This window comes from Chelonoidis abingdonii, chromosome 7 (genome assembly GCF_003597395.2).
Source record: "Chelonoidis abingdonii isolate Lonesome George chromosome 7, CheloAbing_2.0, whole genome shotgun sequence".
In the NCBI taxonomy this organism is placed as follows: Eukaryota; Metazoa; Chordata; order Testudines; family Testudinidae; genus Chelonoidis; species Chelonoidis abingdonii.
The window spans coordinates 105,307,617-105,322,155 of record NC_133775.1 but is presented as its reverse complement, the minus strand read 5'-3'; the positions used below and the strand labels follow the sequence as shown (position 1 = coordinate 105,322,155).

The window sequence follows — 14,539 nt, the reverse complement described above, 5'->3', positions numbered from 1 at the left end:
TGACCATCAACAAGTTTAGGCTTGAAATTAGGTGAAGGTTTCTATCCATCAGAGGAGTGACGTTCTGGAGCAGCCTCCAAGGGGACAGTAGGGGCAAAAAAACCTAACTGGCTTCAAGACTGAGCTTGATAAGTTTATGGAGGGGTTGGTGTGACGGGACTGCCGACAATGGTGTGGCCCATCAGTGACTGCCAGTAGCAAAAATCCCCAATGGCTGGAGACAGGACACTAGCTGGGGTGGGCTCTGAATTACTACAGAGAATTCTTTCTTGGGTATCTTCCCGGTGGATTTTGCCCACATGCTCAAGGTCTCTCTGATCATCAGATTTGAGGTGAGGAAGGAATTTTGCCCTGGGTCAGATTGGCAGAGACCCTGGTGGTTTTTTCACTTCCTCTGCAGCATGGGGCAGGGGGTCACTTGCAGATTTAAACTGTGAATTCTCTGTAACTTGAAGTCTTTAAACCACGATTTGAGGAAGTCAGTAACTCAGCCAGAGATTAGGGGTTTATCACAGGAGTGGCTGGGTGAGGTTCTGTGGCCTGCAACGTGCAGGAGGTCAGACTAGATGATCACGATGGTCCCTTCTGAGTAGCTGAGTAAGGATGTACATTACCATTTTAAACCTAACCAGTGTCCCTTAAGTGACTTCCCACAAGATGTCAGAACATGTTAGTACTGGAGCTGAGTGGGTCTACTATTTATTTAATTTTCTTTCTTGATATAGGAACTAGATACAGTGCTCCTGTCAGATAATTTCTAAGTTATTATCTGAAAAAAAAAATTAGAGTTTTCAGTTGCCTAAGTAGACCCTGGAATCATGGTTAAAGTTGCCCCTTCCCACAAAAAACCTGAAATGGTGCCCCTGTTGGCAGGCACAGAATTTGCCCCCCTGCTCCCATGCACAGTGCCATTGGCTTGACGGGAGCCACCCCCCAAATATAGAAGTCAAACTAGGCCTAGGATGAGGAGGCTGTGGGGGCGAGGGGAGTTGTTGGCAGGGGGTAGTGCCTCTGAAATGGATTTGGCTTGGTTTGGGCTTGATGTGAAAGGCAGTGCAGCTTCGATTGCATCTGGGAGAGGGGTGGCGTGCTGGACAGCAGCTCCACATACATCCTTTGAACCCGGGGTTGTCTTGGGCTCCGGCCTAACCTGAATACAGAGCTGAAGTGCTTTCCGTTTTCCTTTCCAACGCTCCAGCCTACGAGAGGGAGCTGGAGGCGGATGTCCTGGGAGACACCTCGGGCCACTTCAAGAAGATGCTTGTTGTTTTGCTTCAGGTACGTTGATCTGTCTACCCCTCCCCATTCCCCTCTGTTCTGTCCACTGCCCTCATTCCTCTGTGACTGAGGCGCTGGCCTCTCGTCTCTGATGCAGGGCACGCGGGAGGAGGACGATGTCGTGAGCGAGGACCTGGTGGAGCAGGATGCCAAGGTAAGTGTCGCTGAATTGAGACTGGCTTGCTTCCCTGGCAATCACTATGGCACAGCCAGTGACTGGGAGGAAGAATGAGCTTTTCATGGCACTGGCTGCATCCCCAGCTGGTTCAGATCGAAGCGACTCTGATTTATCCCAGCCAAGAACATGGCTTTTCCGACTTCAGTTTTAAACACATTTTTTGTAGTTTATTCATTGCTCTGCTATGTGTCTGGGCAGCCAGAAAGGGGCCCAAAGCCCTGGCTGCGGACACCTCATACTGGATGGGGCACGGGTCACTTGCTGGAGGATTCTCTGCAGCTTGAGGTCTTCAAACCACAATTTGAGGACTTCGGTAACTCAGACATAGGTTAGGGGTTTGTTGTAGAAGTGGGTGGGTGAGATTCTGTGGCCTGCATTGTGCAGGAGGTCAGACTAGATGATCATAATGGTCCCTTCTGACCTTAAATTCTATGGACAAGTTCAGCTCTGACTTCTGCAGCTCAGGCCCGTGTTTATCACCCCTTCTTACAGCATTTGAGAGACTGTATGGAGAAGAGTCACTTAACATGCGCACACGCACACACCCACATACCCACACCCACACACACAGTCTCTCTTCCAGCCATGTGATCTTGCAAGGTTGTAACTGTTTTTATTGCACACAGACACAGTGAGATATCGCAGAGGGAAGGAAGACAAGACAAATCAGATTTTAAATTGACAACATCCCTATAGATGAAGTCAGTTAAACAAATGATCGAGCCTGAGAGCGGGAAGGAGCTTTGCCTTTTGTAAGCAGTGGCATTAGGGCTCAGAGCTGGCACCGAAGGCAGGTGTTGAGTGTGTTCGTTCCGGGTTGCATGGCCAGGATTTTAGCACTCTCTGACTCTGGGCTTTTACTGCTTTTTTTCACCTTTCTGCAAGGATCTTTTGGAAGCTGGCGACCTGAAGTGGGGCACAGACGAGGCCCAGTTCATCTACATCCTGGGAAACCGAAGCAAACAGCATCTCCGCCTGGGTAAGCTGTTTTCAAAGCGATCATGAGATCACCAAACCACAATGCTCCTCCTCCCCGCCAAAGCAGCTCACTGGTTCTTGCAGATTGTGTGGACATGCCAGCCAGTCTGGGCTCTCGCCATCTGGTGGTCATGCTTGGGAAGGACAAGTAACCATTTTCCATGAGATCTAATGAATTTTGAAAAAACAACAGGAGTACTTGTGGCACCTTAGAGACTAACAAATTTATTTGGGCATAAGCTTTTGTGGGCTATAGCCCACTTCATTGGATGCATAGAATGGAACATATAAGAAGAGTATATATATACATACAGAGAAGATGCCATACCAGCTCTAAGAGGTTAATTAATTAAGATGACTTGTTAGCAGCAGGAAAAAAAACTTTTGTAGTGATAATCGAGTCAATTATAGACAGTTGACCAGAGGAGTAAGGATAGTTATCATAAGAAAATAGATTCAAGTAGTGTAATGACTCAGCTATTCCCAGTCTCTATTCAAGCCAGAGTTAATGGTATCTAATTTGCAAATCTATTCAAGTTCAGCAGTTTCTCATTGGAGTCTGTCTCTAAAGTCTTTCTGTTGCAAAATTGCCACTATCAGGTCTGTTACTGTGTGGCCAGAGAGGTTGAAGTGTTCTCCTACTGGTTTTTGAGTGTTATGACTCCTGATGTCAGATTTGTGTCCGTTTATTCTTTATTCTGAATTTTGAGGGAGGAGACCCCGGTGCCCATTCCATCTCTGACAAAATCTTATCGGGCTGTTCCTGGGGGAGCCCTGAATACTGAGAGACCCTGAATGTTCCTTTTCATCTTCTCTCAGACCTCATGGCTGCAATAACTTGTTCACCCCGAGAGATTTTGTTTCCGTAGAAGTGCTTCGTGCTTCGTAGCTTTCATTATTGTCATTGGTGCCTCTGCTAATTAAAACCCACATCATTTAAGGTAGTTGCCTTAAAAGCAGAATTCCTGTGAAAGTAGTGGAGTAACCAGCCACTGGATGGCCGCCTTCATGCTGTAGTGTCCGAATAACTTGCAATCTGGCTAATACACAAAGGATGGGAGTACGACTGTCTAACCCATGGTGAATGTGTGTTACAGGCAGTGGCGGTGGAGCCATTTGTATAGTGGAGGTGCTGAGAGCCACTGAATGTAACTGTAAACCCTGCATATGATGGATACTACTTCCAGCCGGGGGCTGCAGGTTACAGGGATCCTCTATGCTGGTACACAGAGGATATGAGTTGTTACAGCCCCAAGCCATAGGGTTTGGGGGTTTCAGCTCAAGCTGTGGGAGCCCACGCTTTTAGTTCTGGAGGTCCCCAGTTCAGTTCCCAGCGTGTCAGCTGAAGATTTCAGGTGGCTGACACATGCTCTGTGGCCAGTGGGGGAGCACCACAGGGACAGCTGGCATATGGCAGTGAAGAGAAAACACAACAGATTAGTTCCTCCTCTCGCCCTCCCACGCAGCAATGGGCAGGGTTACTGAGCACAGCCAGACGCTCTCCTGCCCCTTGCCAGCCTAACACCCTAATAGGCAATAATCCCTGCCTCCGAGAGCCCCCAACATGCAGCGTGGTGTCTGCTCCCCCACAAAGGTGCTGGCCTCCATTTCCCCTGCCTCTGGGCCAGGCCAGTGTGGCTTGTGACGGGGCCTCTCTTCTGCTTTCACCCCACAGTCTTTGACGAGTATCTGAAGATTTCCGGGAAGCCCATCGAGGACAGCATCCGGGGCGAGCTGTCCGGGGACATCGAGAAGCTGATGCTAGCAGTGGGTGAGCTGGTGCTGTGTGGTGGAGGGGCAAGGCTGGAGGAGACCCTTGAGTCAAAAGGGTCGAATGAGGGGACTTAAGGTGAAGGGCCTGTCTCCGTATTTACCAGCTGAAGAAGAAACCTGAGCACTCACCAATACTGTGATCCCACTGACGTCACCTGGTGGTGTGGCAGCTCAGCACCGCTCAGAAACGGGCCGCTTTGGATTATGGATTATGGGGCCTCCTCCCAAGCCCACTGAAGTCCATGGCAGAATTCCTGATGATATCAGTGGGCTTTAGATCAGGCCCCAGGTGTCCATCTTGGGGCACCCAAGTTTGAAAATTTGCCACTAACCCATGTGAAAAAACACAGCCTGGGTCCCCCCATGTATACGAGTGTGGGATTTGCCCGACTGCATGAGGCTAGGGTCTGTCAAGTTTGGTGTCCTGTCTCGGAAAGAGATTCTGGGCGGACAATCATTTGTGCTAAAGCGTGTAACGTTCCCCTGCACGTGCAGGGAATGGCTGGAGAGCCCCGGACAGCATAGAGGAGCCCGCAGCGAGGCTGACTTGCAGAAATATTTGCAAATCTCTGCTGTGTCACAGGGCCAGCTCCGCGCTGTGCGTGTAAATGCAAGCCCAAATCCTGCAGTCCTCCTTCAGTCCATACCCCTGATATTGTAGAGGGTAAGGAAGAGCTGCGAGGGTCCCTTGTCTACAGGAGTTACCTGTAATCTGCAGCAGGAAAAAAGAGCGCCAAGAGTTGACCCACCATTAAAAAGATCTTTACTGGCTATTACATCACAGCATTTCCCTCTAACTAGATTAGCCAACAGCTGTGACACCTGAGGCACCACAATACAATAACTCATCCTGACTCTTTAGTGGTAACCACTGTCCTGTGGGTGGGTCACACCTTAGAGGAAGCCTTGGGAATTATACTGGGACAGGAGGAAAACAGACACGGTACAGGGAAAATAACTGAGGCTGGGGAAGCTGGGGGTGGGTGGGTTAGGGAGCAGCATCTAATGTGGTGTTGGAGGTGTGGGGAAGAGATCGGGAGCCTGGCAGATTTGAAGGAGTCACCTGTGCCCTGAGCTGGTTAGAAAGGCTCAGGAAGCCACTCTGCTCTACTGGCCAATGGGGAACTCTGTCTGTTGGGGTCACTGGACTCTTGTGACTCTTCTTGTTTTTTCACCTTCATTGTTTCTCCTGCAGTGAAGTGCATCCGGAGCACCCCAGAGTATTTTGCTGAAAGGCTCTACAAGGCCATGAAGGTGAGTGGTGCAGGACATTCTCAGGAGCCCAGGCTCCGCAGATGCTGTGTCAGGGAAACCCCACTAGCGAGGCATGAACCCTGTTTCCATTAGTCCGTGAGAGGCACAAGGCTCTCACTTCTGGGTGCAGCCCTGGCAGGGTTCTAGCACTGGGGCGTGGGCAGGGGGGAGTTCAGCAGAGTGTGAGACGGAGGGGTGGGAACAGTCTGGGCAGACTGATTCTGGCCATGGAAATCCTAGCCCAGGCTAGCATAAGGACACTGTTACTCTCCTCTGAACTGTCCCCTAGGGAAGATTGCACAGCTCCAGGAGAATTAACCTGCAAGGGGCTTGGGGACAAGCAATGTAAATAAGCAGAGATTCTGACAAGGGGCCACGGGGACATTAACTAGCTGGCATTCGGCGGGTTTCACGAGTTACTGGGAGCCCAGCTGGGTGACCGGTGCAGAGAGAACCCCCTGTCCAGGGTTTTGCCTCTTTCTGAGCCGGTGAATCATCTGCAAACAAGTTGTGACTTTCTGGCATGATTGTGTGGCTAAGCCATGGCCTGTGGGGCCGTCTGTTCCAGGGGCTGGGGACCAAGGACAACACCCTGATCCGTGTCATGGTCTCCCGCAGCGAGATCGACATGCTGGATATCCGGGAAGTGTTCAGGACCAAGTATGAGAAGTCCCTGTACAGCATGATTAAGGTAAAAGGAGTGCACTGCCGGGAGAATACCCAGTAATTCAGCTTTGATCCCAACCACATACATACGGGAGACCCATGGGGCCAGGGAATCTCATCCTCTCCCCATCTTTTGACGGTGTCGGGAGGGGCGGCAGGGAGGTGGGCTTGGAAAACCAACAGGAGAACGTTGGGGATCTGTTGGGGTTGATTTTGGCTTTGTGAAAAGCTCTCGTCAGCCTCTTCTCTGACGCGCAGAACCCCTTAATCCCCACTCGCTGCTGAGGCAGTTTTAGGGAGAGACTCTCCGATGCTCCCTGGAATCGTCCTTCAGGCATTTTTGGAAGGCTCTGACTAAATTTTTTTTCCCCTCCTGGTCTGGACACCCCCAGAACTGCACCCAGATCTGGGGTTCCACCATCCCCGGCTGGCTAAAGCTCCTTCTAATATGTTACCAAACTGATTAGTTCCTGAATCCACAGTGTGGTGGATGGTGGCCCCCCAACCGGCCCCTCTCTGCCCTGTGCCCTGGCTTCCTTGAATGCAGTCAGGAAATCCCCTCTCGCTCATGAGCTGCTTTGGGAGACCCAGCATCACCCCCTCTCAACCCCAGGGAAGCACATGACCTGCTCGAGCTAGACAACCCCGGCTGAGACCTGGCTCCGCGATGTGGGTACAGGCCCATCAGCGAGGTCTGCCCTGTGCACGCATGTGGTTTTAGCCTCTGTCTCTTCCTTTGCAGGACGACACGTCCGGCGAGTACAAGAAGGCCTTGCTGAAGCTGTGTGGGGGAGACGATGAGTAAGCATGCCCGCCGCGCCCGCTGCCTACCTTGTACTGTCCCACCCAGGGGCGGCTCTAGGGATTTTGCTGCCCCAAGCACGGCAGGCAGGCTGCCTCTGGCGTGCCTGCGGGAGGTTCACCGAAGCTGCGGGACCAGCGGACCCTCTGCAGGCAAACTGCCAGAGGCAGCTTGCCTGCCACACTCATGGCGCCAGCAGAGCGCCCCCCGCGGCTTGCCGCCCCAAGCACGCGCTTGGGGTGCTGGGGCCTGGAGCAGCCCCTAGTCCCGCCAGCGTCCCTCAGGGTCTATGGGGAGGCCAGACTCTAGGCTCCTCAGCCTCCTTGACTGGAGCTCCGTGCGGGGCCCTGTTGGAGGGTTTCCACTGCAGTCCAAGGAAAGGCATGGAGCGCTGGTCTGGTGCCAAAGTGGAGCGTCCACATCATGGGCTTGATCCTCTGTCACTGACGTCAATAGGAGCAGGTCCCGTAGTCCACATGGTCAGCACAACCAGAAGGATTATAGTCCTGTCCCAATCCCCTCATTCCCCCTCGCCGCCCCCAATTGTTGCCTCTAGAGCCCCCTGTCAGATGTTGGCCGTGGGGGAAGCCCCACCTGAGCTGAAGCATTTGTAGCAGCTTGAGGGAGCTGCTGAAGGGGTGCCGTGGTATCCTGTATCTCCAGCTTGCATTGGGACGGGACTCCCTCCACATCTGCAGCTGAGTCACTCTCCCACTGGTGATATGCCAGCGTGAAACAGCCTCCTGTCATAGGAACCGCCCCTGAATGGAGCTGCAAAAACCCAACCCAACTCCCCCACCCTGCAGGCACGAGACCATTGTCCAAAGCCTTGTGAGCCCAGCCTTGTTCACAGTCCTGCGGTCCCCCCAGTGGCACCTATCGCTGCCAGCTGGGGGAAGGCAGGGACGCGAAAGGGGGAGCACAGCAGATGCAGGCTATGGACTAGAGTGGGTCCCATGCTGTAAGCAATGGTGGGGGGAACGCTTTGTCCTTGTCCCCCTAGTGCTGGGTGCAAGGAACAGAGAAACCTCCGTGCCCTGTTCCCGGCCCACCAGTGGAGCCAACGCCTCGTCACCTACCAGGGTCCCAGAGCACAGTGAAGCAGCTGAACAGGCGATGCAGTGACCCCGAGTCATGGCAATGCTAGCGTGAAACACACCTCCGCCCCCAAGGCTCAACTCTCCCGCCTCATCCAGTCGCTTTATCCTGACAATGCACAAAAGCCCCACTAGTGTCTCAGCAGCCCTGGGTCACGTTAAGATTCAGGCTGTGGAGAAAGACCTGCAGATTTGGGTTGGGACGCCGGCTGATTTGTCCCCAGGGGCATTAGGAACTGAATTGGAGCATCAGCTGATCTGGCCTGGGGGCATCAGAGATCGGGTGATGGTGTGGGCTGGTTTGGCCTGGGGGCATCAGAGATCGGGTGATGGTGTGGGCTGGTTTGGCCTGGGGGCATTGGAGATCGGGTGATGGTGTGGGCTCATCTGGCGTGGGATCACTCAGCAGTTGGGTTATGGTGCTGGCTGATCTCTCCTGTGTTGGTGAGTTCCCCAGATGCTCACTGTCCTTGTGTCCTATCCCCTCCCATTTCAGCGCCGCAGGTGAGTTCTTCCCTGAAGCTGCTCAGGTGGCCTATCGGATGTGGGAGCTTAGTGCAGTGGCTAAAGTGGAGGTCAGAACCCACTCCAATCCCTCCTCCTCTGCTCCCTGCTAGCTTGGAAATCACAGCTTCCTCCCTCTGCGCGCTGGCACCTTCTAACTGGCTGCTGCCCTGGCCAATCAGACGTCTTTACTGTGCATATTAACACCAGGCTTCCCCTGAGATTCTGATTTCCAGTGATGAGTTAACCCCAGAAGTGCTGGATGGTCCCCCACACCCAGCGGCAGCACGTGTGTCTACTAACACAGGTTGCTGACACTGCAATGCAAGCCTGATGGATCCTGCTGGGTGCTGGTGCTGTCCAGTGCCATGTCAGCACTATACACTGCGTGCAATCTGGAGCCTGGCTTCAGTGCCTCATAGAGGTCTCATGCACATGCAACAGTGGGGCTCAGGGGGCCTCATGTTCACCACATTAATGGTGTTGCACTGATGAGGCATCCCAGGGCTCTGGAGGGTGGTGATGGGGCAGTGCAGCAGATCATCTAGGAACCTTTTGCAGATCTTGTGTGTGTGACCAGGGGGCTCTGTCCCCAGCAGCGAGGCTGTTCAAGGAGCTCCCTGGGAACGTTGCCTTGCAGAGTATTAGATGAAGAGCAGGGTTGGGTTAGGTGGCAAGGACCTTCCCAGCCCAGTCAGCCTGTGGAGGGGCACAGACGGCTCCATTCCCTTTGGTGGGACCTGCATGAGGACACCCGAGGGTAGAATTTGGCCTAATGAAGGAGGGGAAAGACTTTCATCCCCTTTGTGCTGCTGACTCCCAGTTCTCAGCTCTGTACCTTTGCCTGGCGTGTGAGGTGGTGAAGCCCAGTCTGGCTCTCGTGCAGCATGAGGCGAGGATGGTATTTATACAAGCAACAGCGCCTCCTCTTTGGGACTTCTTTGGCTATCTCCTTTCCTGGGGGTCAGTATCTGGGCACTGCTGACTTGGCATCCACACACAGACCCCCACCTGCTTTCTAATCCCACTAGCTGCTTTGCCTTTGGCTTGCTGGTTAACACGCCTTCTCCCTCTGTTTTTTCTCCTTTCCTGGCCCAGTGGGTTTCTGGATTTAATCTAAAACCTCTTAACATTTCTGCAGCTGAGAGGAACCGTGCGCCCAGCTGCAGACTTTAATGCTGATGGTGACGCGAAGGTGCTGAGGAAGGCAATGAAGGGACTTGGTAAGTAGGATGCTGTGGGGGCACTGGTGCAAGGTGGGAGGCCCTGTCTCCTCTGTCTTCTGGGGAAATGTTCCACTCCCTAGTGGATTCTAGAGAAGAAAACCCATGAAGGACTGAGACTGTCTGAATAAAGTTCTAGAAACATAATTCTGCAGATTGACTGGAATAAAGAACTGTCTGCATTAGGCTCAGGCAACTGGAGTTGGAGCTACATAGAGTGGAAAGCTTGTAGTGAAGGATTTACTCAGAGAGTTTGGCCCATTTTCCATATCACTGATTGTCCCTCAACAGACAGACTTTGTTGCATGTTTTCTGCAAACATATTTCAGCCTAAAAGACATCTGCAAACTCTTCACCCCAGTGAGTATGCCTTCAAGTGTTAGAGATTTGCATGTGTGTGATTGGTCACGAAAATCATGTGATTTTTTTTTTCTGTTCTCCCATTGGATGGCCTAACTTTTAGAAGCTACTTCCACCCAATATGAATTTTATTTAGTTAGGGCACAAACTTTGATTCCTGAATAAATGATTGTGGGCCATGTTCTCATGAACACTCGTGTTCTGGTACTTTGCTTGTGTGCATCTTTGTGGGAAGGAAACAACGGGAAGAGATGAGCACCTGGGTGACTGAGATGTTTGTGGATAGTTGCTCTCAGTTCACCCAGCTCTGGTCTACAAGTAGGAAGGGAGCGGCTGTTTGGGGTGGCCCAGGAGGGATATCAGAAGATGTGATTAAATGTTATCGAAGAGAAATTTAGACTAAATATCAGGACACTTCCTGCCAATGGGATCTCCTGGAGTGTGTGTCTCTCTCTGGACAGCTAAAGCTCATCTCTTAAGTCATTGAAAATTAGACTGAAAAACATACAGTAAGAAACAACCCTTCACTGGCAGACTGATAAACTAATCAGGCCCTTTGGTGTCCTCACTGAGGAAAGTGTCTGGGGTACCTGACTCTGGTTCATCTGACTCTAGCTTTCAGGGTTAGCAGTGTAGACGCTTGGGCTTGGGCTTGGGCTCTGGCTGGAGCCTGGCGTCTGAAACCCAGCAAGGGGGAAGGGTCTCACAGCCCAGGCCTGTACATCTGCTCTCCTATTTGTAGCCCCACAAGCCTGAATCACGCTGCCATGGCTGACACACTATGGGTCAGGAGGAAGCAGGGTTAATGTCAACCTAACAGCGGTAGCCTCACCTTTCTCCTGGTAGGAGAGAATCCCAGAATCGTAGCAACTCGAGCTAGAAAAGAGCCATTAGACTTTCAGTGGGACTTAGGTGCCTAAGTCACTTTTGAAAATGGGACTTGCTCCTCACTGATTTCTAGACACTTGAAAATTCTCCCCTGAGTGTCCAATTGTTTTGCTGGCGGAAGTTGCTGTTGCCAGCTATGCTCAGCTCTCTGCTCAGATTCTCCCCCATGACTAGCGAACATTGCACAAGCCCAGCCGTGGGGAGTGCTGCCAATTTGGGGTGATTGTGTGATACCACTACGTTGGATGTGCTGTGCTGTAGCGTCCCAGCCATTCCAGACTGACTCTGAATACCAGGCCCGTGGTTAGAAACGGCCTCAGGTGAGGAAGGCTTCTGCCCCAAGCCCCTCACAATCTGCTGAGAAGGGTCTAGATAGCGGAGCTCCCAGTCCCCTGGACGCCCAACTTTCTGCCTCACAGGCCTTGTGGCAGCAAACGTGTCTCAGGAGCTTGGACTTTGCTGAGTGGCCCTGTCTAGAGCCTGGACTGGCTCAGTCTGTGCCTACATGTCCTCCAGGCCCATCCCCCCCAGTGCAAAGTCCCCTGGTCTTCACATAGGCTGGTTTCTGTGTCATTGCAGGCACTGACGAAGGCGCCATCAATGATGTGGTCACACACAGGAGCAACGCTCAGAGACAGGAGATCTTGAAAGCCTACAAGTCCCACTTTGGCAGGGTAATGACGAGGCTTCTTTCCCCTGATGCTTCCTACCACCTTCCCTTCCTTTCAGCTCTTTCCCTTCCACGTTGTTGCTCATTTTCACCTTCTCTTTCCCCACCACTGTCTCCCCCAGGCCTGATGAAGCTGTGAGGAGGGGAAAGACTCACAGACAGAGTTCAGCGTCCTTTGTATCTATCCCTTTCCTGTGAGAGATATCCCAGTCAGGAAGGAGTCTGGTCTTTAGTGGAAAGTTCTTCTGTCCATTCTCGCCCAAATAACCCTGTCAATAAGGGCCATGTTTTCAAAATGGCCCCAATTTTTGGATGCCTCAAGTTTTGAGTGTCCAACTTTAGATAACTTAGGGTCTGATCTTCCAAGAGCTGAGCTCCTGCCTGTGAAATGGGGTCTCCTGTGGAGTATCCCAGAACAGAGGCACTCATAATGAGAGGAGACACTTGAGAATTTGGGCCCAAATATACCATTTCCATGTCTCCATAGTACCTGCACGTCACACGCATTGATGGATTTTCTCCGCGTGCCACCCAAAGTGCAGAAGTATTTAGCCCCTTTTTACAGATGTGGCACTGAGGCACAGGGTATAGCCTAAGTATTCGCCCATGGTATTTCTTCTTTGCTCCCCTCTCTTATTCCTGCGTTCTGCACCTTTCCCCTTGCTGGCCAGCAGGAAGTGCTAAAGATTAGGGGGTAGCCGTGACTCCCTCCATCACTAGCTGCTCTGAGCTGTGACTGGTGAGGAAGACAGAATTAAACATCGTGACATCCATCCCTTTTGCAGGATCTGATGGCTGATCTGAAATCAGAGCTGTCGGGAAGCTTGGCCAAGCTGATCCTTGGACTGATGATGACACCGGCACAGTTTGATGCCAAGCAGCTGAAGAAAGCCATGGAGGTAAATTGTTCACTCGAAAACTTCTCCACAGCTGTGTCTGAGAGTCAGCCATGGTGCTCCCGCTACACTCTAGCCAGGCTTCCAGGACTGCGTGGCCCAATGCACAGGAGCAATGCCATGGGGTGGCATCTTTCATCCAGCTGGCGATTTCTGTTTGCTTCTCCTCTTGCAACAAACTAACAGGGAGAGAGGCAGGGACAGGCCCAGACCTAAAGCAGAAATAATCAGACTCGGAATACCTAGCTCTCATACAGCTCTTGTCATCAGTAGATCTTAAAGCACTTTACAAAGGAAGTCAGTATCATGACGGGTGTGGATAATGAGTCACGGGGAGGTGAAGTGATTTGCCCTAGGTCATTCAGCAGGCCAGGGGCAGAGCTGGGAATAGGACACAGGTTCATTGAGGACCTGTGCAATGCTCTACCCGCGAGGCCATGCCAGCAGGATTTTGGGATAGGAGCTATAATGGGAAGGAAAGCAAAATGTGACAACCTGAGACAGCACCATTTGTCAGCGAAGAGAGCGAGCAGCGACTCTCGGGCAGATGCAGCTCAGAGACTTGATGTCCATCCCACATGTCCTAATCGTCCCCGCCCCAACGAGAAAACATGATGAGGATAGAGAAATACTTTGCTGTGATTCCTATCCTCTCTGGAGCCTGCTGCAGCTCTTAGCATCCAGAACAGCAGAACTTCCCTTTAAAAACCCAATGGGCACCTGCAGGATTTTCAGGGCAAAAGGGATTTTTCTTGCCTCCTTGAATCCAGAGAGCTCTTCAAGGGCCAGTGGATCACTGAATGCCTAACTGCAATGTGAGAATCCCCTGATAACTGTGTGGGAGAGGAGCCAAGCCAGCAATCCAAGGAGAATAGCTTCTGTTTGCTGTGCTGTGAATTAGTCATGACTTGAGGTCCACAAACACAGCGTTAGGTGTCACTGCCTTGGGGGATTCTCCAGTCTCCACAAATACAGAGTAAACAAACAGGAATGAGGACACAGCAGCAGGGTATTTACCCTGGAGTTACCCTGTGCTTAGGGATTTTGTCTCCTGAAACAAAGCATTGCTGTTATTAAAGAGATCTTCCTTATTGTGTGACTGGCATGATGTGGAAATGCCCAGCCAGAAGAGTTTTCATTCTAACTTCACCAGCAACATCCCTCTGGAATAGGGTGACCAGATATCCCGATTTTATAGGGACAGTCCTGATATTTAGGGTTTTGTCTTATATAGGGGCCTATTACCCCCTACCGCCTGTCCCGATTTTTCACACTTGCTGTCTGGTCATCCTACTCTGGAAGGCACTTCCCATCCTGCAGTATGCTGTGCGTCGCTAATGTAGGGACGTTCTGTTCTCTTCCCTTTATGCTTCCAGGGGGCTGGCACCGATGAGAACATTCTCATTGAAATTTTGGCCACTCGGAACAATCGGGAGATCCAGGCGATTAACGAGGCGTATAGAACAGGTAAGGAAGCTGGAGGAGAGATTTTAGAGAAATGCCGGGGGAATCTGCCTGGGCAATGAGCTTGGGGAGAAGAGGGCTACGTTTCAGCATTACTGAAAGTGAGGGACTCAAGACCGATGCTGATCAAGCTCCCCCCAGTACAACTCTGCCAGGGTAAGTGGTCTATGTACCACTGCTGCTCCAGGCTTAGCTTCCTCACACAGCTCTATGAAGGCACCTGACACCTTCTAGGCATGGTCAGCATCTCCCACATGACCCTGGCCTCCATTCAGGAGCAATGGAAACGTATGAGGTGCTTGGCACAAGTCCTGGATTTCCTGCATGTTCATCCTCAGCAAACGAGATCCCTGCCCACCTATCCAGGCTCTTGTCTCAGTGCCCATCACCATCTCTTCTCCCTGAGCGCCTGTCGTTAGAAAACAGGAGAGTCCAGGATCCCTTTCCAAGGCCTTCCCCTTCTCTCCCAAACACCCGCTGCCCTGGACCAGCTCCATGCGTGGTAACT

At 51.9% G+C, this 14,539-nt stretch overlaps 1 protein-coding gene across 2 annotated transcripts in view; it reads left to right on the top strand.

Annotated features, from left to right (window-relative positions):
- ANXA6 (annexin A6) overlaps positions 1-14,539 on the top strand; it is a 39,871-nt gene that overhangs the window by 15,365 nt on the left and 9,967 nt on the right. For both annotated transcript variants that reach the window (XM_032771844.2, XM_032771835.2), the window contains exons 7-18: positions 1,199-1,278; positions 1,376-1,432; positions 2,342-2,435; positions 4,110-4,205; positions 5,403-5,461; positions 6,030-6,152; positions 6,870-6,928; positions 8,523-8,601; positions 9,672-9,753; positions 11,581-11,675; positions 12,457-12,570; positions 13,944-14,034. In XM_032771844.2, the coding sequence (XP_032627735.1) occupies positions 1,199-1,278; positions 1,376-1,432; positions 2,342-2,435; positions 4,110-4,205; positions 5,403-5,461; positions 6,030-6,152; positions 6,870-6,928; positions 8,523-8,601; positions 9,672-9,753; positions 11,581-11,675; positions 12,457-12,570; positions 13,944-14,034 (1,029 nt within the window). The remainder of the gene's footprint in view (positions 1-1,198; positions 1,279-1,375; positions 1,433-2,341; positions 2,436-4,109; positions 4,206-5,402; positions 5,462-6,029; positions 6,153-6,869; positions 6,929-8,522; positions 8,602-9,671; positions 9,754-11,580; positions 11,676-12,456; positions 12,571-13,943; positions 14,035-14,539) is intronic.